The 24,330-nt window shown below is 38.7% G+C and overlaps 1 protein-coding gene across 7 annotated transcripts in view; it reads right to left on the reverse strand.

Moving 5' to 3' along the window:
• REPS2 (RALBP1 associated Eps domain containing 2) overlaps window positions 1-23,394 on the reverse strand; it is a 214,054-nt gene extending 190,660 nt beyond the window's left edge. For 6 of the 7 annotated variants that reach the window (XM_079123178.1, XM_079123176.1, XM_079123177.1 and 3 more), the window contains exon 1: window positions 23,031-23,394. In XM_079123178.1, the coding sequence (XP_078979304.1) occupies window positions 23,031-23,264 (234 nt within the window). In that variant the 5' untranslated portion in view covers window positions 23,265-23,394. The remainder of the gene's footprint in view (window positions 1-23,030) is intronic. The other variant, XM_079123173.1, reaches the window with a different exon arrangement.
• Between the last annotated feature and the right edge of the window lie 936 nt (window positions 23,395-24,330).

Genomic DNA, 24,330 nt, shown 5'->3' on the forward strand with positions numbered 1-24,330 from the left:
AAATAATATTTTTTTATCATACTTCTGACATGGGAGCCAAAGTCAAGTCACAGACCAGATAATACAGAAAACTGGTGTTATTCTACAATATTGTGGTAGCATATAAAATAAGATTACCAGGGGCTGGGCAAAAAAAAAAAAAAAACGCAGAAATGCAGTTATTGCTTGGAGGGTACCATTTCTGTATGGGATGATAAGAAAAATCCGGGAAACAGATGTCAGTGAAGGTTGCGTAACATTGTGAATGTACTTAATGCCACTGAACTGCACACTTTAAAGGGGTTAATATGGTTGGTTTTATGTATATTTTACAACCATAAAAATTTTTAAATACTTTTTAGTTGTAGGTAGACACTTTTATTTTTATTTATTTATTTTTATGTGGTGCTGAGGATTGAACCCAGTGCCTCACATGCAGTAGGTGAGTGCTCTATCACTGAGCTACAACCCAGCCCAAAAGCATACAAATTTTAAGATAAATACTTGCATGAAGAAATGAAAGTCAAAAATCATACATTCACATTTCAATGACAGAAAATGACTCAAAAGAAAAGTTAAAACAGTTTGGGTTTCTCATTAGGTACATTTAATCTGAACAGTTTTAGAAACCCTTTCAATCATGGTTTTTCAATCTAGACACTTCTGTATGAAGTTTCACAATATTGATTATTCTGATATGTCATATCTAAAATTACTTCAGACAAATGATACTTTAACCAAATGATCAAAATTACAATCGCCAATGTAAAGCAATAAAACATCATATGCCTCCTGATGCATTACATTAGAAGAATGTCATTTATACCGTACTCCAGACCAAAAAATACATAATCTAAACAAGAGATATCAACTAAATCTAAATTTGATACAGTGTATGAAATAGTGTCATGAAATGTCATTGTTTAAAATGTCAACGTAATGAAAAGACAAAAAAAAAAAAGCTTATAAGAACTACTCCAGATCAAGGGAGACAAAAGAGCCATGACAAATAAATTCAATGTGATCCTGGATTTGATTCTTTATCAGGAGAAAAAATATATTCCAGCAAAGAACATTTGGGGGATGACTGATGAAACTGGAATACAGACTGCATACTAAATTATTCTATTGATATTACATTTTCTCAATTTGAATAGCAGTGTACGTTTATGTACAGTTTTCAAATGCACCAATGGACAACTGGAAAACTTTATCTTGACTAGATATTATAAAGCTTAAGACAAAAAATTTGTATGTAAATGCTATAATATAGTTTCTCACACAGTTATGGGTTAGGAACTCTGAAACTGTATATACATTAGAATTAGACAAATAGGTAAAAATATTAACTTTAAACTGTTATGGCATTAAAGAGCATGATATATGGCAACCTAATGTCAAAATGTTGTAGTATATAGCAATATATAAATACAGACATATATAGTGCTGGATGTAATGGCGCACACCCATAACCCCAGCTACTCAGGGGCCTGAGGCAGGAGGATCTCAAGTTCAGAGCCAATGTCAGGAACTTAGCAAGACCCTGTCTCAAAATAAAAAAGGGCTGGGGATGTGGTTCAGTGGTTCAATCCCTGGTACCAATAAAAATAATTAATGGGCTGGGGATGAGGCTCAGTGGTTAAGCACCCCTGGGTGGTTTAATCCCTGGTAGGAAAAAAAAAAAGAAAATATTATGCTAAGTGAAATCAGCCACAAATGACCACATAAGATTTCATTTCTATGAAATGCCCACAATAGATAAATCTACAAAGATAGGAAGTAGAATTCCTGGTTGCCTAGGAATGGTATCGTTGGGGATAACTGCTAGCAAGTATGGGGACATTTTTGTGGGGTGATGATAATATTCTGGAATTCAATAGTGGTGAGTTATAAAACTATGAAATATACTAGACCACTGAATTGTATGTACACTTAAAATGGGTGAGTTGTGTGGTATGTGAATTATATCTCAAGGCAGTCATTTTTAAAAGTCAGAAAACAAGAGACAAAAGAGAAATTATATTTTCAAAAATAATTGCATGAATGCTTCAACCTTGATTGTGTTAAGTATATTAAATCCAACCTGGGGAATGGACAGCATGTCATCTTAATCATATGCAGGATTTATTAAATTAAAATAGCACAATCAGTCCAGGTGGTTTGGTTCAGATTATTAAACTGTCAATGTTTATATGCTGGCTGAAAGCCCAAAAGTAGAAAGCAATATGGTTAGAAATAAACAGCTGGGGGATTATAATTACTGACCTAGCAAAGAAAACATGGTAACTAGTAAAATGATAAAATTCATTTCACTCCCTCACCTGGGAGAGGGCCATGAATATTTTTGTTAGACAAAAAATAATATGGGTATAGAAAAAGAGCTAAAATCAAGTATATATGAGATAGGCCACAGTACATGAAACCTAGCTTGTGAAAATAAACACACTTAGTAGGACAAAGGAAAATAAAATGCATACCGAAAGAGAAGTCATACACATATGAATGTTTATGTGATCTGCTTTATTATTCGGCACAATCTCCCATTCGAGATGTAGGTTATAGAGTAGGGGCAGCAGCCTTTTTCACTAAACTCTTCACGTTCTAGAGCTAGACAGTTTGTTACAACTATTCAACTCTTCTTGTAGTATAAAAGCAGCCATAAACAATATGTAAACAAATGAGTGTGGTTGTATTTTAATAGTTTTGTGTATAGAAACTGAAATTTAAATTTCATACGATTTCCATGTGTCACAAATTATTCTTCCTTTTGGTGTTTTCCAATCATTTAAAAATGTAAAAACCATTCTTAGCTCATAAAGCATACAAAACATAGTTGACCATATGAATTTGGCCCACAGGCTATTTTTTGCCAATCCTTGATTAGAAGAATGCATTCAGTATAACAAACATTTCAACATACTGGTAAGCAAAAAGGACCAACCAAGTCTTACACAGCACAAAATTACCAGAAACTGCAAGGTCTACTAATCAGTATGCCAACTCTGGGAAATAGTGACAAAAACTTTCAGGAACATAGAAATATTTTATGAGTTAATACACAAAAAGTTCTAAGAGTAGTACTGGATACACATAAAGCAACTCATAAACTTTTTTCTAATATTATCAGCAACAAAAAAATTCATACTGACTCCAACAGACAAGGCAAAGGCAATGATTCCATTCCTGCAGTAATACAATGCATATCAGAATTAGAGCTGGTGTTTAATATTCCAAGCCATGGTATTTTCTCTCTTAAAATTCTCAAAACTCTAACAAATTTTATTTAAATACGGGAAGCTATTATTTACATATAAATTTCTAGAAGAAAGATGAGAGTATGACACAAAGGTTGAAATTTACTGCTCTAAGAAATTGTCGAAATGATATTCCAAAGGAAAAATTAAGTTTAGGGTCAGAATCTGTCCTTGGCTACATTCTGCAACCAGCAGGCAGATCTGACCTTTACCAAGGAACTGTTCCATTTAAAAATCTACAAGAAGGTGTTATTTGATCAACACCTCAGAGTTCATCTATTCAACCTGACCGCTCTCTACTTCTTGGTTTATAAGCACAAGGCATATAAGGTAGAACCATGTGTTCAGGAGTGAGAAATTACCCCCATTGGCCCCCTATGCCAACCTGATGCCCCACACCCTGTAGCACCAACAGAAACAGGAGTGAAGCCTTTTACTTATTACCATGAGAGATGGATTCAATCATTGTATTGACATGACCTGCAAAGAACTACTTGTAATTCATAATTAAACAGAGCACCACTACTGCTTTTTCTAGATAAAATTATGTTTTGAGAGAGAAAAAAACAATGCTCATTTTGATTTCACAACTTTAAACAATGGAATGTTGGGAAACTGCTCCTGACAAAGCAGCCTGCTATACATTCACCCAGCCACCTGTCACTAACATCATTCTTGAACACAAAGGGCTATTTTTATGCAGTACACTACAGAGATAGATAATATTCCATTGCCATGGCAACAAGTTTTCCAGAAGATATGTTAATCCAAGAAGAATGCAAAAAGGAACAAAGCTATTCCTTTGCATTTGCCTTTAAAGTATATGAGGAGGATTCTAAGTTTTTTAAGGCCTCAGGTAGCTCAATAATAGCTCCTTAGTGGGTTTGAGTAAAATACAAAGAAATCCTCAGTATATGCAAATACACCAATAGCTATTTTATTGTATAAATTTAAGCCATACAAGATGATATTTTGACATATGTATCTACACCGAACTTAAAACTAGAGGAAAGCAATTTGTCATATTCATCATCTTCCATGTTATCATGAGAGTGGGGAGGTAAAAGCAGTTAAAATCTATTCTCTTGACAAATTTTTAATATTATCCTGCTATATACTAGACCTCTTATTTATCCGACATAACTGCATATTCCTGCCTCTGACCTACATTTCCCCTATTTCCTTCCCCTCTGGTAACCATGGTTCCATTCTCTTTGTCTATACACTCGACTTCTTTCCCCCAGATTCCTCATGTAAATGAGATCATATTTGTATTTCGGTGTCTGGCTTACTTCACTTAGCATAATGTCTTTCAGGTTCATCCATGTTGTCACGAATGGCAGTATCTATTTTTAAGACTGAATAATATTCTGCTGTATGTATATTTGAGTATGTATATGTGGGTGTATACATACACCCTACATTTTCTTTATCCACTCATCTTTGACACTTATTTCTGTATCTTGGCTACCATGAAAGTTCTGCAATGAAGATTATCTCTTAGATATATTGATTTCATTTCCTTTGGGTACATACCTAGAAGAAGAGAGATTTCTCCAGATCATATGGTAGTTACATGTTTTTTATTTTTGGAAGAACCTCCCTATTGTTTTCCACAATGACTATACTAATCTACTTTCCCAGCAACAATATATATCAAGGTTTCCTTTTCTCCACACTCTTGTCAGTATTTGTCTATCTTTTTGAGAATGATATTCCTAAATGGTATGAGGTGGTATCTCATAGTGGTTATGATTTGCAATTTCTCTGATGATTAGTGATGTTGCAACCTTCATACATCTGTTTGTCATTTGTATGTGATCTTTGGAAAGATGTGTATTCAGGTTCTTTGTCAATTAATTGGCTTATTTGTTTTCTTAATATTGACTTGGATGAATTCCTTATATTTCTTCTATTAATGCCTTATCATATATTTGGTTCATAAATATTTTCTCCCATTCCATAGGTTTCCTATTAATTTCATAGTTTCTTTTGCTGTGCAGAAGTTTCTTCAGGTTTATGAGTCCTTATTTATTTTTGCTTTTGTTGTCAGCACTTTTGTTATATTATCCAAAAGAATCCTGTCAAAGCCAATATCAAGTAGCCTTTCTCCTTTCTAGGAGTTTCAGTTACAAGTCTTACATTCAGGGGTTTTATCCACTTTCAGGTATTTTTGTACATGGTAAAAAATGCATTTTGAATTCTTATATGGTATTAGATAAGGGTACAGTTTCATTCTTTTGCATGTAATATCCAGTTCTCCCAATATCATTTATTGAAAAAAACTATTCTTTTCCCCTTGTGTCTCTTTTGTGGCCTTGGACGGGGCACAGTTGCACATGCGTGTAATCGCAGGGGCTAGGGAGGCTAAGGCAGGAGGATCACTAAGCAACTCAGCGAGACCCTATCTCTAAGTAAAATACAAAATAGGGCTAGGGATGTGGCTCAGTGGTCGAGTGTCCCTGAGTTCAATCCTCAGTACCCTCCCCCAAAAAAATTAGCTGGGTTCATATCTGGACTCTCTATTCTTTTTCACTGGCTTAGATGTGTTTTTTATGCTAACGCATACACTTTTGATTATTATTTCTTTGTAGTATAATTTGAAATCTGAAAGTGTAATGCTTCAGCTATTCTGAATCTTTTTTGATATCATATGAATTTTAGAATTGTTTTTGCTGTTTCTGTGAAAACTGTCATTGCAATTTTGATATTGTATTGACTCTGTAGATCACATTGGATCATACAGACATTTCAACAATAATTCTTTCAATCCACAAAAAGAATATCTTTCCATGTATTCTTCAGTGTTTTTTGTTTGTTTGTTTGTTTGTTTGTTTGGGGTTTTTGTGGTACTGGGTATTGAACCTAAAGGCAGTCTATCACTAAGTTACATCTGAAGTCCTTTTTTATTTTATTTTGAAACTGGATCTTACTGAATTGCCAATGCTGGCCTCGAACTTGTGATCCTCCTGCCTCATCCTCCAGTGTAGCTAGGACTACAAGAGCATACTACTGCATCTGGCTGTCTTCTTCAAATTCTTTCATCAATGTTTCATAGTTTTCAGCATACAGATCTTCAGTTCCTTGTCTAAATGTATTTATGTATTTTCTAAATGTATTTATGTCTTTTTTTTTTTTTTTTTTTTTTTTTTTTTTTTTTTTTTGCGGCACTGGGGATTGAACCCAGGGCCTCAGGCATCCGAGGCAGGCACTCTACCAACTGAGCTATATCCCCAGCCCTCCTTGTCTAAATTTAATCTTACGGATTTTATTCTTTTTTTTAGTGTGTGTGGGGGGGTACTGGGCATTGAACTCAGGGGCACTCAACCACTGAGCCACATCCCCAGCCCCAGTCAAATATTTTGCATTTTATTTAAAAACAGGGTCTCAGTTGCTTAGTGCCTCACTTTTGCTGAAGTGGATTTGACCACAATCATCCTGCCTCAGCCATCAGAGCCACTGGGATTACAGGCATGTGCCACCACTCCCAGCCATATTTTATTGTTTTCATGCTATCGTAAGTGGGACTGTATTCTTGGTTTATTTTTAAGATAAATCATTACTGGTGTAGAGAAATATGACTGATTTGGGGGACTGGGGATATAGGTCAGTTGGTAGAATACTTGCCTCGCATGCACAAGGTCCTGGGTTCAATCTCCAGCACCACACAAAAAAAAAAGAAATATGATTGATTTTATATGTTAATTTTGTATCCTGCAACTTAAAGAGATTCATAATTTTAACAAATTTTTTGGAAGTTTTAGTGTTTTCGACATATAGGATCATATCATCTGCAAACTGGAATAACTGTACTTCTTCCTAATTTTGATGAATTTTATTTTTTTCTTGCCTGATTGTTCTTGATAGTACTTCCAGCACCATGTTAAATAGAAGTGCTGAGAATGAGCATTCCTGCCTTGTACTAGATCATAAAAGTTTTAAGTTTTCTTCCCCATTGATCACATTAACTGTGGGCTTTACATAGATGATTGCTATTATATTGAAGAAATCTCTTTCTATACTTATTTTGTTGATAATTTTATCATGAAAGGATGTTGAACATTGTCAAATGCTTTTACTCTATCATGTGTATTTTGAGTTATCATGTGGTTTTTATCTTTCATTCTATTAAAATATAGTGTATCACATTGATTGTTCTGTGTCTATTAAACCAATCCTACATCCTAGGGACACTTGGTAATGATGTGTGATTTTTTTTTTGAGGGGCACCTAACATTGAACCTAGAGGTGCTTAACTACTGAGTCACATCCCCAGTCCTTTTTATATTTTATTTAGAGACAGGTCTCACTAAGCAGTTGCTCAGGGCCTCACTAAGTTGCTGAGGCTGGCTTTGAACTCGTGATCCTACTGCCTTGGCCTCCCAATCCACTGGGATTATAGGTGTGCACCACTGCACCCAGCTCTGTACAATCATTTTGATGTGTTCTTGAATTTGGCTTGCAAGTATTTTATTGAAAAGGCTGGGCACAGTGGTGCACACCTGTAATCCCAGCAGATTGGGAAGCTGAGGCAGGAGGATCACGAGTTCAAAGTCAGCCTCAGCAACTTAGCAAGGCCCTAAGCAACTCAGTGAGTCCCTAAGCAATTCAGTGAGACCGTGTCTAAATAAAATACAAAAAATGGCTGGGGATGTGGCCGGGTGGTTAAGTGCCCCAGAGTTCAGTCCCTGATACCCGTCCCCCCCAAAAAAAAACCACACACACAAACGAAAAAAATTTTATTGAAGATTTTTGCATGAATGTTGTATTAATAGAGCTTTCACTGCTGTGAACAAAATACCTGACCAGAACAACTTAGAGGAAGAAAAGTATGAGTTCCCTGTTTCAGAGGTTCAATTCATGGAGAGCTAACTCCATCACTTTGGGCCTGAGGTGAGGTAGAACATCAAGGCAGAAGGGTGTGGCAAAGAAAAGCTGTTCACCTTGTGGTTGTCGGGAAGCAGAAAGAGAGAAAGAGAGAAAAGCGGGATGTGGCCAGGGGCTAAAAGTAAACCCCAAAGGTATGGCTTCTGTGACCTACTACCTCCAGCCACATCCCACGTGCCTACGGTTACTACCCAGTACAGTAGCCCTTTCCCTTTTTTTTTTTTTTTTTGGTACCAGGAATTGAAGCCAGGGGCAATTAACCACTGAGCTTCATCCCCAACACCAAACCCCCCAAATCCTTTTATTTTTTATTTTATTTTGAGACAGGGTCTCACAAGGTTGCTTACCGCCTCGCTAAGTTGCTAAGGCTAGCTTTGAACCCGCAATCATCCTGCCTCAGCCTCCCAAGACACTGGGATTACAGGCATTTGCCACAGTACCTGGCCTTTATTATTATTAATCCACTGTTTGGGTTACAGCTGTCATTCCACCTCTTTGATTAACACAGGATTTTAAGGGACACCTCATAACAAAACTGTAACAAATGTTCGTAAGAGATAATGACTTGTAGTTTTCTTTTCTTGTTGTACCTTCATCTGACTTTGGTATCAGGGTGATACTGACCTCATAAGATGAACTTGAAAGTACTACTTCTACTTCTACTTTTTTGGAAGAGCTTAAAAAGGATTAGTACTAATTGTTCGTTGAATGTTTAGTAGTATTCAGCCATGAAGCCATCTGGTCCTAGGCATTTCTTTTTTGGGGAACTATTTTTATGTGAGGAAGAATTCCTATAGGAACCCTGTCTTTCAGGTGAGGAAAAAAGCCAAACTCATGTTTGGTCATACCAAACATTATAATACTCTTTCTACATCTCTGAATTAGATCTCTGATCCCAGGGCAACCTTTCCCTTCCTATGCAGCCACCCCCAGAAGAATTTCCAAAACAAAGTCATTCTATTGTTATATGTTTCCCAGTGATATGAACAAGGACAAACACTCCAACCCATGGAAAGGCCCCACTCTGGTCAAGAAGGACAACACACACACACACACACACACACACACACACACACCTCCACATTCCTCAAGACCTCCCTGAAGAATGTGGAAAAAGAACCTCCCATGAACCAGTTGCTCCTATCCAGCCTTCTCTTCTGTCTATACTTCTAAGTCCTGCTTGGCACAAAAGGTCTTCTCCTGCTCCCATCAGTAGTCATGCCCCATTGTGCCAAGGATCCAGGACAGTGTTTCTCATTCCTGCTTATAGTCTATGCTGGCTTTTCTTTCATGTGTCCTCCAGAACCACTCTCAGTCCTTCTTCAATCACTCGGCCCAGGAGGCTAACTTCTTCAAGCTTCACTGCCTAGGCTCCCTTGCCTCTGAGTTTTAGTTGGGCTACGACAATGGGAAGCACTGCAGCAAATCACAGGGCCAGAGATAGCAATACGTTCCTCCAGTCCCTCCCCAGTCCCTAGCCACAGTTCTGGCAAAGGTTATATTCTTCTAGACTATTGTTCCTACAGAGAAACTCACCTCTCCCAGTTACAGCAACAAGTTCCATTCCCTCCCCTTGTTCTTTTGGGTATAGGGACAGTAATGACTTCCTGCTACTGCTAGTCCCTTCATGCCTCCCCTGTTTCTGTTGTCACTAAAATACTTTGAACATGCTATTGCTTGTGAGACCCTGAATGATTCACAGCCTTGCCCTATTTTTTGGTTTGTTTGTTTGGTACCAGGGATTGAACTCTGGGGCGCTTAACCACTGAGCCACATCCCCAGCCCTTTTTAATACTTTTATTTAGAGACAGGGTCTCCATGAGTTGCTTAGGGCCTTCATAAGTTGCTGAGGCTGGCTCTGAACTTGTTATCCTCATGCCTCAGTCTCCTGAGTTGCTGGGATTACAGGTATTACAGGCATATGCCACTGCACCCAGCTTACTCTAATTTCCAGTGTCTTCCTTGGTTTCAAAGTTTGATTAGTCATCCTTGACCCTAGTCTGTATCACATTCTGCTTCATGACAAAGAAGCTCCTTAAAAATGATACATGTCATTTTACCGAGACACACACCATGTTATCACACCTTTCAGCAAGAAATCCAACGTTTATACAGAATTGCTATGAATATAATATACTCTCCACTAAGACATCACCAAAAATCTCCCCTGCCCTTTTCAATCCTTTGTTAGTCTGTGTTCTCAATAAAAGACTGAATTTCAACCTAAATATATTACTAAAAATATTGTCAAAGTCATTTACCTATGTGACTTTGGGCAAGTAACTGAACCTCTGTGCCTGTTTTGTTTACTTCAAAATAAGGATGATAATAGCTATGTCATGATTTGGTTCTGGGAATTAAACAAGATAAACATTTTATAAGTCATAGGACAAAGCCAAGAACATGGTCAAAGTAAACAAATGCTAGCTTCTACCATGATTGTTACCACCATATATGTAGAACTAGAGTAAATTTTGCCTCCAGGGGATATTTGACAATGTCTGGAAACATTTTTGTTGTTGTTGTTGTCACAACTGGGAAAGGGACAGCTGCTGGCATCTAGTGGGTAGATACAAAGGATGCTGCCAGACAACCTACACTACACAGAACAGCCCCCTACACACAAACAACAAAGAATTATGTTGCCCAAAGTGTTAGTAGTACTGAAGGTAAAAAAAAAAACCTTGATCTTGAACAAAGAAGAATTTCAAAGAAACTAAAACATCCACATGCTAAATTTTACATGCTTTATTCCCACTGCCATCTCTCAATACTAGGACTACAAAGGTATCAGAAAGTATGCAAAGAAGATGAACTAAAACCTTTTAAATAATTTCAAAGAGATCCTAAAAGGGAAAAAAAAACTTTTTAAAACACCAGCCAGAGCAAACCAAACACCTCCAGGGGCAAAAAAAAACCTGCTGATGTATTATCTGTTTTTCACAAGGCTGATCCTGAACTAAGGGAGAGACAAAGAGATTATTGGATTAGATATAGTATTTGGAAAAAAATCAGGGGCAAATATTAAATACTTCAGAAAGACAGCCTTTAAAAAAACAGTTCTTAATTGCTGGCATTTATAGGATTTACTTCAATTACTCAGGAAGTTAACACAGGTGAAACACTTTGCCCTCAGGAGACTGAACCAAGTTATTTTTTGAAAAGTAATGGCAAAGTGCTACAAATAAATTAAGTCAAAGCAAACATTTCACACTAGCCTACTGCTAATAGCCCTTCCTGGTCCTGAATTACAATTCTACCTTTGAATCAAAGTCTCTGAATGAGAGATAACAGAGTCAATTAAATAGGCCCAATAAGTAGCTAACATTTGCTCCAAAGGGACTATCCCAAAACAAAGCTTGTCCTTCTTCTTTTGTCCTTCACCCTTAATGGTGAAGCCTAGCTGACAGAGCCAGATAAAAAAGGTCAAGAGCAGAGCTCAGAGTCAGACTGTAAGGACCTTTAGGGGGGTGTATTTGAGGAAGCAGCTGAGTGTCCATTTGCTCTGGGCTTCCTACAGGATGGACTGGAAAAAGGAGGGACCACAGCAGACTTACAGAATTTTGACCCCAGGCTTGCCTTTTGACTTTGAAAACAATGATCTATGAAAAACAAATATTTCGGGCTGGGGTTGTGGTTCAGTGGTAGAGCACTTGCCTAGCACATGTGAGGCCCTGGGTTCGATCCTCTGCACCACATAAATAAATAAAAAATATAAAGGTATTGTGTCCATCTACAACAATAAAACATTGAAAACATACTTCTGGTCCTGACACCTTACAGCTCTCACAGAAGGACTTAATTGTTTTCGTGCTGTGGCCCCTTTGGCAGACTGATGTATGGACCTCTTATGACAATAATGTTTTTAAATGCATAAAACCTTTCAAATAAGTTGGGTGTTGAGGCACACACCTATAGTCCCAGCAACCTGAGAGGCTGTAGCAGGAGGATTACAAGTTTGAGGCCAGCCTCAGCAACTTAGAGAGGCCCTAATCAACTCAGGGAGGCCCTGGGGATGTGGCTCGGTGGTTAAGCGATTCAATCCCTGGTACAAAAAAAAAAATTCCTATTTCTATAAGTGATAAAGTCAAAGAAATTGCCAATGCTACTGTGGTGTGTTGCCTTCAAGAATAATAAAATGAAATGTTCAATTTAAATTGGGATGGTGGTAATAAAAACAAAGATTTTTTTTTCTGCCATCTAAACTCAGGAAAAAGACCCAGATTATGGTCTGTTTGGAAGCATTCTGGGAAGAGTGGTGACACAGGGCAAGAACATCTGCTTTTCTACTTTTTATCCTGCCTCTTTCCAATTAAGAGGAAAAACAAATTGCCTAAAGACCAAAATTGAGCCAAGTGTGGTGGTGCACCTCTAATTCCAGCAACTAAGGAGGCTAAGGCAAGAGGATTGCAAGTTCAAAACCAGCCTCAGCAACTTAGCAACACCCTAAGCACCTTAGTGAGACTCTATCATAAAATAAAAAGGGCTGGAGAAGCAGCTCATCAGTAAGGCATCCCTAGGTTCAATCCCCAGTACTAATAAAAAAAAAAAAAAAGACTAAAACCGAAAATACCTAAGAATACATATACTTGCCAGTTCTATTTGGGATAGGAAAATGAATTATGCATAAAAATGTTTCTTTAAAAGATAAAGAAATTCAAAATCAGAAATGGAGCAATATATGTGCATTTAAATATATATATATTTATATTTTATGGCCTCAAAAAATTAATCAGAATAATTTTCTGCTTCAGATAAAAACTGAAAAGCAGGTATGGTAGAAAGAACCCAAGGATTCTCCCCAATACTCACTTCTCAGTGTGACTGCTTTGATATACTCCCCTTGAGTAAAGACAGAACACATGACTTGCTTCTAAGCAATAGAATATAGCAAAAGTGATGAGATGTCACTTGTCTTAGGTGACTAAATAAAGACACTCTCCTGCTGGCCCTGAAGAAACATGTGAACTGCCTACAGAGAAGGCCAAGAGGCAGGAAACTGACAGTGGCCTTGAAAAACTTAGGACCTCAATTCTAAAATCACAAGCAGAATGGGGAGATAGCCCTGTGGCAGAGCACTTGCCTAGCACATGTTAGGCCCTAGGATCAATCCCTAGCATCACCAAAATTTATTTTTAAAATCACAAGTAAATGCATTCTACCAACAACTACATGAAGTTAGAAGAGGCCACTAAACTCCAGAAAGGAATTCAATCCTGCTGACACCTTGACTATATACTTATGAAACCCTAAACAGGACCCAGCTAAATCCTGTCCACATTCTCAACCCACAGAAAGAGGAAGATAGTAAATGTGGGCTGTATTAAGCTGCTAAATTTGTGGCAATTTGTCATACAGCAATAGATAAATATTGCAGTAGCCAATAGAGATGACCAACCATCCCAGTTTGCCAGAGACTGTCTGAAAACTGAAAGGTCCATACTCCAGGAAAACCATCAGTCCTGAGCAACCCAGGCTGATTGGCTGCCCACCAATAGACGTACATGAAGAATAGAATACCCTGAATAGGCAACATAAGATCTTTGCCTTTAGGAAACAAATAAAAAGCTGGAAAAAATCTAGAAATGAACCAAACCATCTTTGAAAAGTTAAAATTAGGAAAGGAGCCTAAGATTTCATCAAAATCAAGTTTCTATGCCCTTAAAAATAGGACAGTCCCTACTTAAGAATGTGAAATTAGGACAATGTTCAAAGTCATCTTATATGCCTAATCTTCAGTTGGTTACTTTCTCAATCTCCATATTGGTTTCCCAAACTATTCTAAATCAGTTCTCTCAAGCACCATTTATCCCAATAACTCACAAGGGCTTGATCATGTTGAACTATCATCAGTCTTAACCAGTGGACTATAAGTCACAGATAACTTTTTTGCCCATCTTAAACCACTGCACATTCTCATCTCCTTCTGCCCACTCCAGGTTCCTTCCTTAAAGACAATCCCTATGAATTATGTGCCTGAGGACTGCTTCAAGATAATAGAAGGGGGAAGGGATCAGAGGTAGGAATGTACATTAAAAATGGAATTGGCCATTCCCTAAAAATTGTTGAGGCTGGGTGGCAAGTACAGTGGGATCTAATGCATTATTCTACCTACTCATTTGTTTGAGATTTTCCATTTTAAAAAAAGATGAGATTAGCAAGGTCCTAAGCAACTTAATAAGATCCTGTCTCAAAATAAAAACAAAAAGGGCTGGGGATGTGGTTCAGTGGCAAAGCACCTCTGGGTTCAATCCTCAGTATCAAAAAATAAAATAAACAATGAGAAAAAAGAGTCTGTGAAAGTCCAACTATTTTGCACAAAGATCCTCTACCAGCCTCAAGAGTATCAGTATGAGCTGGGCTGTAATCCCAGCAACTTGGGAACCTGAGGCGGGAGGATTGCAAGTTCAAAGCCAGCCTCAGCAACTTAGTGAGACCCTAAGCAACATAGTGTGAGACCCTGTTTCAAAATAAAAAAATTAAAAAAATGACTGGTAGTGTGACTTCATGGTTAAGCACCCCTCGGTTCGCCGTCCAGTACCAAAGAACAACAACAACAAAATAAAGTGGGTTGGGGTTGTGGCTCAGTGGTAGAGCACTTGCCTAGCATGTGTGAGGCACTGAGTTCTATTCTCAACATCACATATTAATAAATGAGTAAATAAATGTCTATTAATATCTTAAAAATTTTTACAAAAAAAAGGAGCATTAGTGCACCTGGGCATGGTGGCACACACCTGTAATCCCAGCAACAGAGGAGACTGAGGCAGGAGAGAGTTCAAGGTCAGCATCAGTAACTTAGTGAAATTCTATCTCAAAATTTACAAAAATAAACAATGGGTTGGAGATGTAGCTCAGGGCTAGAGCACTCCTGAGTTCAATCCCCAGTACCAAAAAAAAAAAAAAAAAAAAAAAAAAAGAAGAAGAAGAAGAATATCAGTGTGGGCTAGGTGCTGGGGTGCATTCCCATAATCCCAGGTACTCAGGAGAATCTCACATTTGAGGCCATCTTGGGCAACTCAAAAAGACCCTATCTCAAAAAAAAAAATTTAAAGGGCTATGGATATAGCTCAGTAGTACAGCACATGCCTAGCATGTATGAGTCCCTAAATTCAACCCTCAGCACCACAAAAGAAAGAAGAATATCAGTGTACATTCTGCTATCTCTGAAAGTATTTTTAAAGTTCATACATGTGTTTTGAACAGTCCCCTAGTCATGTGACATTCCATACAAATCAGGAAAGCCACCTACTTTCCTTTGGCATAAAGATCTGCACATCAGCATAATGATGACTCATTGTAAGAATAGATAATAAAGATTTTTTAAAAGAAAATATAAATGAACTGAAGTTACATGTGTCAACAAAGATGAATTCCAAAAGCATAAGAACGAGAGGAAAAATGAGTTGCAGGTTACACAAAATGCAATACTCCTTGTTTTAATTTGAAAAGATATGCAGAATTCTTTTAGTTATGTGTATATATGTATACGCACACACACACACACACACACACAACTATATAGAGAAAGAGATAGAAGTAGAAAATTTTACAAAATTATGCACACCAAATTCAGGACAATAGTATTCTCTGGGGTAGGGAAGAAGGGGAATGGGACCAGAGGAGACACAGGAAGCTTTCATTGTAGTTTGGACTGTCATACTTCTTGCACTGAGTGGTGAGTACAGTTATTTGCTGGATGACTCCCGAGTTTTGCACACCTGAAATTTTATTATAGATCAGGAAATTATGGGGCTGGGGATGTGGTTCAGTGGTAGAACACTTGCCTAGCATGCATGAGGTACCGGGTTCTAACCCCAGCACCTCAAAAAAAAAAAAAGTCAATTAGAGGGGCCTGGTGGGGAACACCTGTAATCCCACAGCTCCAGAAGCTGAGGCAGGAGGATTGCAAGTTCAAAGCTAGCCTCAGCTACTTAGTGAAACCCTGTTCAGCAACTTAGTGAAGCCCCGTTTCAAAATAAAAAATAAGAGCTGGTGTTGTAGCTCAGTGATAGAGCACTTACCTGGCACATGTAGGGCACTGGGTTCGATCCTCAGCACCACATATAAATAAATTAATGAAATATATTTTTTTTAAATTTTTAAAATAAATATATAAAAATAAAAAGGGCTAGGGATGTAGCTCAGTGGTTAAGTACCCTTGGGTTCAATCCCTGGTACCAAAAACCTTTTTAAAAAAAAAAAAAAAAAATAAATTAAAAAAAAGAACATCCAATTAGAACTATTATACAAACATCCCTCTTTCAACCAAACAATGGCTCCTCTCTGATACTTCTTATATCTGCTGGCATTTTTTCTCTTTGAGAAAAAGAACACTGTCTATCTCAAATAGCATATATTCCTAGTTATCATTTTAGTATGCTGGCTTCTATCTCCCTAAATATATGTTACAAAATGATATGATCTGAAAATGGAAAAATACAAAACTGCTTCATTTACATTTTTAAAAACAGATCTGGCTAATAAATTAGTAACCAGAAAAAGTTTACAAGAATTTTGTCTTTTACCTATAGTTTCCTTAAATAATTGCTTCAAAAATTTAGAAGAAAACTTAAAAAGACTTCTTCCCAAAGGTAAGGCTGTGTGTTGTGATTTTTAAATATCCCCTACATCTCCCACCTTTGTTTTATTTCTTTACCTCTACCAAAATTGCCTAGACAATCAGACATTACCAAAAGGTTTTTCCCCGTTCAATGATTTCCCCTGATCATACAGAATAAAGTGTTTTATAACTCTTCCTCTTAATGTCCAAGAATTAGCAATCATAAACTTGAAAAACAAGTATGATGGTGACTTAAAATTTGCATAGCATTCCCAGAGACTAAGACACCATCCTATAAAATACACATTGTATGGACTGTGGATATAGCTCAGTGATAGAGTGCTTGCCAAGTATGCATGAAGCCCTGGGTCCAATTCCCAACACTAAAAAAAAAAACAGACCTTATAAAGCATTCTATATATTTTGTTTGTTTGTTTGCTTGTTTTTGTTTGAGGGAGGGTACTGGGGATTAAACCCAGGGACACTTAAGCACTAAGCAACAATCCCAGTTCCTTTTTTATATTTTAATTTGGAGTCAGGGTCTCACTGAGTTGCTTAGGGTCTCACTAAGATGCTGAGGCTGGTTTGGAACTGGAAATTCTGCCTCAGTCTCCTGAGCCGCTGGGATGACAGGCATGTATCACTGTGCTCCAGCTTTCTCTATAGTTTGTTAATTCACTATGTCAAATTAAAAATTTTTGACTTTAAGTAAGATATTTTATTTTTATATGTCATGCGTCAAATCTTTTCCTACCCAAATAAAAACTCTTAAGTACAAAAACATTTGCATTGGAATGTAAATGCCATGAGGATAGGAGTTTCTTTGATTCAGGGTTGTAACATCAGCACCCAGGACAGTGCCTGTCACTCAACAGAAACTTAACTAAATGTGTATCAACCCGGAACCTGATTCCCACCACACCCTAAGCCTTCTAGTAAAATGCCCACTTTTAAAAGCCAAAGAAATTCTTCACAGCTAAGCAAAAGTGGTACAAAGCTGTAATCCCAGCAGTTCAGGAGGTTGAGGCAGGAGGATCACAAATTCAAGGGCAGCCTTAGCATCTTGTTGAGCCTCTAAGCAACCTACGGGAGCTTGTCTCAAAACAAAATTAAAAAGGGTTGGAAGGCTGGGGTTGTACCTCAGTGGTAGAGCACTTGCCTAGCACATGTGAGGTGCTGGGTTCAATTCTCAAAACCAAATAAAAAAAAATAAAATAAAATAAAGGTATTGTGTCTGTCTACAACTAAAAAAATATATATATTAAAAGGGGGTAGGGGGTCTGGGTAAGCGTCCCTGGGTTCAATCCAGAGTACCAAAAAATGGAAAAAAAAGAAATAATTCACAATACAGTAAACAACCACCAATATTTGTAGCCCTCTGTCTTAAAATACTAAAAAAAGAACCACTTGCCCATTCTTAGACATTCATATACTCTTTTTCTACTTTAAAAGTGTTTTCATTTGGGTCTCAGTGGTAGAGTGCTCACCTAGCAAGGTGAGGCCCTGGGTTTGATCCTCAGTACCACATAAAAATGAAATAAAGGTATTATGTCCACCAACACTAAAAAAATAATTTTTATGTGTGTGTGTGTGTGTATATATATATATATATACACACACACATACACACAAAGTGATTTCATTCTACTTTCCACCTACTTCCAGAATTCTGATTTTAAAATAAATCAGGCCAGGTGTGGTGGCACATGCCTGTAATCCCAGAGGCCCCAAAGGCTGGGGCAGGAGGATAGCAAGTTCAAATCCAGTCTCAGCAACTTAGACAGTGTATTGAAATTTTTAAAATAAAATAAAAAGGACTGGGGATGTGGCTCAGTGTTTAAACACCTCTGGGTTCATTCCCTGGTACTAAAAATAAATAAAACAAAATAAATCAGCACACTTTATAAAGAGACCAAAAAAAATTTTTTTTAAATTAGGCTATTGTGATGCATTCAAACATAACTGAAGATGGCAAATAATTACTAAAATGATAATGTCATTAGGGAATGACAAATTAAAAACTGACATATTACTATAAACATAGTATAGTAATATTAATATGATTAATATTTATATATTACAATGACCAAATTCCAAAACATTGACAATACTAAATACAGGAGGATATCAGGAACTCTTTCACTGTTAGTGGGAATGGAAAATGGTACAGTCACTTTTGAAAGACTGACAGTTCCTCATATAATCAAACATATTCTTATTGTATGATCTAGCAATCATGCTCCTTGCTATTTACCCAAATGAGTTAAAAACTTTTGTCTACACAAAAAGCTACACAGAAAAGTTCATAACCATTCTATCCACAACTGTCAAAACTTAGAAGCAACCAAGAGCCCCTTCACCAGGTACATGACTAAATAAACTGGTACATCTAGACAATGGACTATTATTCAGTGCTAAAAAGAAATGAGCCATCAAACCATGAAAAGACATGGGGGAATCTTAAATGCATATTACTAAGTGAATGAAGCCAATCTGAAAAGGCTATTTACTTTATAAAGCCAAATATATAATATTCTGGAAAAGACAAAACAAGAGACAGTGAAAAGATCAGTGGTTTCCAAGGGTTAGTTGGGAGGAAGGGATGCATCAGTGGACTACAGAGGTTTTTAGAGCACTACGATTATTCTGCATGTTACTGTAATGGTGGATATATTGTACATGTATGCAAACCCATAGAATATACAATATCAAGAGTTAACCCTAATGTAAACTATGGACTTCAAGCAATAATAATAATGTCAATGTAAGCTCATCAAAAGTAACAAATATACCACCCTGGTGCTAAATGTTCATAGTGGGGAGGCTATATATGTGTAGGGGCAAAGGATATATGGAAACTCTCTGTATTCTGTTCTCAATGTTCCTGTGAACCTAAAATTGCTCTGAAAAAAAGTCTAAGGAAAAATACGTTGTATGGGCTAACCGTGTAGCTCAGTGGTAGAGAACTTACCTAGCATGGGAAAGGCCCTGAGCAATTATTCCCAGAACCACTATATACATGCTTACATGTAGGTATGTGTGTATATATTTATATATACACACACATTATATACACATATACACACACACAGACATATATCCTGTGTTAGCTTTCAATCACTATAATGGAATACCCAAGATATTAATTTATAAAGATAATTAATTTATAAAGAGAAAGGGCTTGTTTTGGTTCATAGTTCTGGATGATAATCTATTGGCCCCATTGCTTTGGGCCTCTGTTGAGGGTGCTGGATGGCAATGGTGAGGATCACATGATAGACCAAACTGCTCACCTCATGGCCAGAAAGCAAAAGGGGAAAAAAAGGCCAGGATCCCACAGTCCCCTTCAAGGGAATGCCCCCAGTGGTCTAAGGACCTCCCACTAGGCCCCACCTCCGAAAGGTATCACAACATCCCAACAGTATCATCCTGGGATCAAGGTTAACACATGGACCCTTAGAACACATTTACCAAACCACAGCATGTATTTTTATATATATATATATATATACACATATATACATATATATACATATACATATATACACATATATACACATATTATATATATATATATATACATATAGGCACATACAAATATGTATTTATAACTTGTAAGTATATATGTGTTTATATTTATATATAAACAGGAGAAAAACTGTAAGATAACTTTGTAGACTAACTTCTATAACAAAGTAACAGGTGTACTGAACTATTTTTACTTCAAGGAGATAAAATTGGTGGGGGGGTGTTCCCAGGGGCACTTTATCACTGAGCTACATCCCCAGCCCTTTTTATTTTTTTATTTCGAGACAAGGTTTCACTAAGTTGCTTAGGGCCTTGCTAAGTTGCTGAGGCTGGCCTCAAACTTTCAATCTTCCTGCTTCAGACTCCCAAGTCCCTGGGATTACAGGCATGCACCACCATGCCCAACAAAATTAGGTATTTTTGTAGAATATTTACTCTTGGTAAAAGGGTGACATTCTCTCCCTTTCTGGTACATCAAGGTAATCTTAATTGTATACTTTAAGAGGAAAAAAAAAATCTGGCTGTAACCATAGAAACTACCAGGGCTGATTAGTGCCTCCATGATTTGAGCAGTTATACCTGTTGGGCCACTTAAATCTAAACTTACAGGTTCCCATTTAACAGGGAAGGGGGGAACTCTCTACATTTGTTTTAAACAATGGCTAATACACTGATGTGGTGATGCAAATTAAGGTGGACCAAGTATACACACACACCACTACCACCACTGCCAAAGTGATGTGTAAAAATTAGGTGGCTGCCAGTTGCTGACTTTGTTTCACTCTGTAAGGATTACCTTTCCCTGTTCAGGATGCCTTTAATGTTCATTTTATTTTTTTTTATTTTTTTTAGTTGTCAATGGACCTTCATTTAATTTTTTAATTTATTTTTATGTGGTGCTGAGGACAGAACCCAGGGCCCTACACATGCTAGGCAAGTGTCCTACCACTGAGCCACAACCCCAGCCCCCTAATGTTCATTTTCACCAGTACCAAGAACACTGGGTTAATGTAATTCTGTTAGTCTCAAGGGAAGGATGTTTGGTTTGGTTTGGTTTGGTTTGGTTTGGTTTGGTTTGGTTTGGTTTTGAATTAATTGCTGGGCTGAATCAGGGAGATTAAAGGTCTGAGATTTACACCAAGCAATCTTCTAGCAACATTCCCTTTTACCAACATCTAAAGCAGTCTTTTGCAAGCAGTTTTCATCCCCAGAATATAATTTCACTCATGCAAAGGCACTGTGCCCTGGGGTTTTGTTTAAAATCATATATACCTCAAGGAAGCATGGATTATAACACAAGGAAAGCACTTTCCAATTTCTGAGGAAGCCTCAACTAACATATTCAGAATTAATATTCAGACCTCCTCTTGTCATACTTAGTACGTTACTGACAACAAAATAATCCTGTTGTATCATCTGTCGTTTTAATAAATGTATTATGCTTTGTTGTTTTAATAAATGTATTATGCTTGGACTATTCCGAGGACCTCATGTAATAGCCATGGTTTGTATTTTAAGACACTGACTTTCTCTTTACCTGGTCTAACTCAACTGCTCAACAGACGTGGCAGAACTGTCTACATATCAAGGACTTCTATAGGGACAAATCCCTGCTAAGTTCTATGAATGCTAATTATATTTTCAGAAATTCAAAACTTGAAAAGATGAAAGATTAGAGTGGCTAAAGTTATGCTCATAAACATATGGTTATATGCATGCTCCAGCAGTATAAAACACAGTCTTAAATGGCAAAAAAAAAAAAAAAACCCTACAACACAATGATACCAGACGTGAACCATAAAACCTTCAATATTCCTTTGGAACTAGATTTTACAGTATCACTAGCCACTCTAAATATCCAATTGGTGTTAGTAAGTTTCACACAATTGCTTTCTAAGACAAGCTTCATATCTTACTTGGGGTTTGACAATAACCATCTTACCAACATTTAGTGCTGGTGATATTTAATGACAGACAAAGGGCTTATCAGGTAGTCTTTCCCCAAGGTTAGAGGAAAGCACAAATCAAAAACAGCGCCTGCTGAGGATGAGGGCATCATTTTCCAGGTATAGAGCAGTCAAAAAAGAGGCATCTATGACACCTCTTCCTTTCAAATTCTATTTCAAGTCTACATGACGATAAGATGGGAAACTACAGCTGTGTACCATGGTGGACTTCTGTGATCCACTTCTAGCCCCAAATGAGGAACTTGGCTGTGACTTGACCATGTCCTCTTGCAACCCTAAGCCCTTGCTCTGCAACTTGTCACTAAGCCTTTCCAATTTAATACTAATACTCAGAAATACACTGGTGGACAAATACATATGTAGTAGATACACATATGTATCACAATAGAAAGAGAAAAACATGCAGTCCTGGGCCGGGAGCCATACAGAAAACACACCCTTCAAGTTCAAATCCCAGCAAGGCACCCTGAGCGGCCACTCGGGAGAGGGAGGGGCAGAAGCGGGGAACAGAGGTTAAACCAGACACCAGCCAAAACAAACATCACTTCCAGGACAGGACAAACTTTGGGCTTGGGCAGCAGGAGAACCCCAGGAATGACCGGGGGGGGGGGGGGGGGGAGGGAGTGTCAGACGTTCTCAAGAGAAGACCGGGAGCAGACCCAGCACTGGCCCAGCTAAGCTATGGAGGAGGCTAGTGTCCCCCGAGGACAAGGGCGTTGCCACCATCCTCAGCTAGAGTCCCTCTCTGACACCTGGCCGAGGACTCGGATCCCTGGTGACAACCGTGTCACGCAAAACGTCCCACAGACACTATTCCACAGACCCGCAAAGAAAGGGGGCGCAGGGACCTACCTGGTGCAGCGTTTCGGCAGGGAGCTGCGATGCCCGAAACAGGTCGGCCACTGGACCAGCGGCAGCAGTGGCCGCGCCGAGGGAGACCCTGGCGGCCTCAGGGGGCCCGGGACCCGCGCCCCCACTCGCAGCGCCCGCGCACCGGGCGAAAAGCTCGGAGTAACACTGCTGCTCGCCCTCGCTCAGCAGCAGCGGCGGCCCAGAGCCGCAGCCTCCGCCTGCCGCCGTCTCCATGGGGCCTTCAAGGGGACCTGGCGGAGTACTGTCACCAGCTGAGGTGGTGCTGCCACTGCCACCACCACCGCCGCCGCCTCGGCCTCGGCCGCCGCCGCCCCCACGCCCCGCAGCTGCCGCTCGGCCGCTTCCTCCCGGCGTGCGCCGGCCCCGCCCCCGGGCTTGAATGTTGTGCCTCCGCTGCGCGGCACATGGAGACAGGCGCGGCGCCGACCAATCACATCCTGGGATCACACCCAGGCCCCGCCCCACGCCAGGTAACTAACTCTGTGCACAGCCCTCCCGCTGCGGTCACCTGCTCTGCAGGCGAAGCCCAGCTGGGAGTTCAGGTTCCCAAGCAGCTTGTAGCGCACCCTTCCCCAGAGGGGCATCTTTGGCGCTGTGCCCTGGGTGGGAAGGGCGCACCTAGCACTGAAGTACAGGACTTTTCATGGAGGGGGGAAAACTATGGTGTTTTCTCCACAAAAGGCTGGAACAGGTGTGGTGCTCATGCATCGAAGTACCCTTCCCAGAAAAGAGAGGAGTCATGAGAAGTTAGGTTTCCCTTCTTCCATAAGAGTACTGCCTGAAAAGTTGGAGGACAAAGGTGTTCATACGAATTGGGTCCCAGAAACTCTCCAGAACGTTCAGGATGGCTATGGGGTTAGGGCACATTCTCCGAAGTGGTTCAATCCTGAAATTGAGCCTTAACAGGAAATACCATCAGTTACTCTTAAATAGTAGAGTAAGGGGAGGAAACAGGCACTTTCTGCAAATCCTTTAGTCCAATCCCAGGTTTTGCGGATGAGGAAACTATATTGTGCTCACCTTCATTCATCCAGCACTCCTTGAATATCTACTATAGAGCAAATTTATCTGCTAAGGCCTGAAAATACAGACTTCAGTCCTCACCATCCAAAAACATTTTTTAGTAAGAAAACGGGCATGTTAAAAAAAAAAAAAAAAAAAGCAGAAGCATTGTGCCATTCACCTATAGTCCCAACTACTTGGGAGGCTGAAGCAGTAGGATCACTTGAGCCCAGGAGTAGTGTTGGAGTCCAATCTAGACAAGCAAGACACCACTCTC

The sequence above is a fragment of the Sciurus vulgaris genome (genome assembly GCF_902686455.1).
Source record: "Sciurus vulgaris genome assembly, chromosome: X".
Taxonomy (NCBI): Eukaryota; Metazoa; Chordata; class Mammalia; order Rodentia; family Sciuridae; genus Sciurus; species Sciurus vulgaris.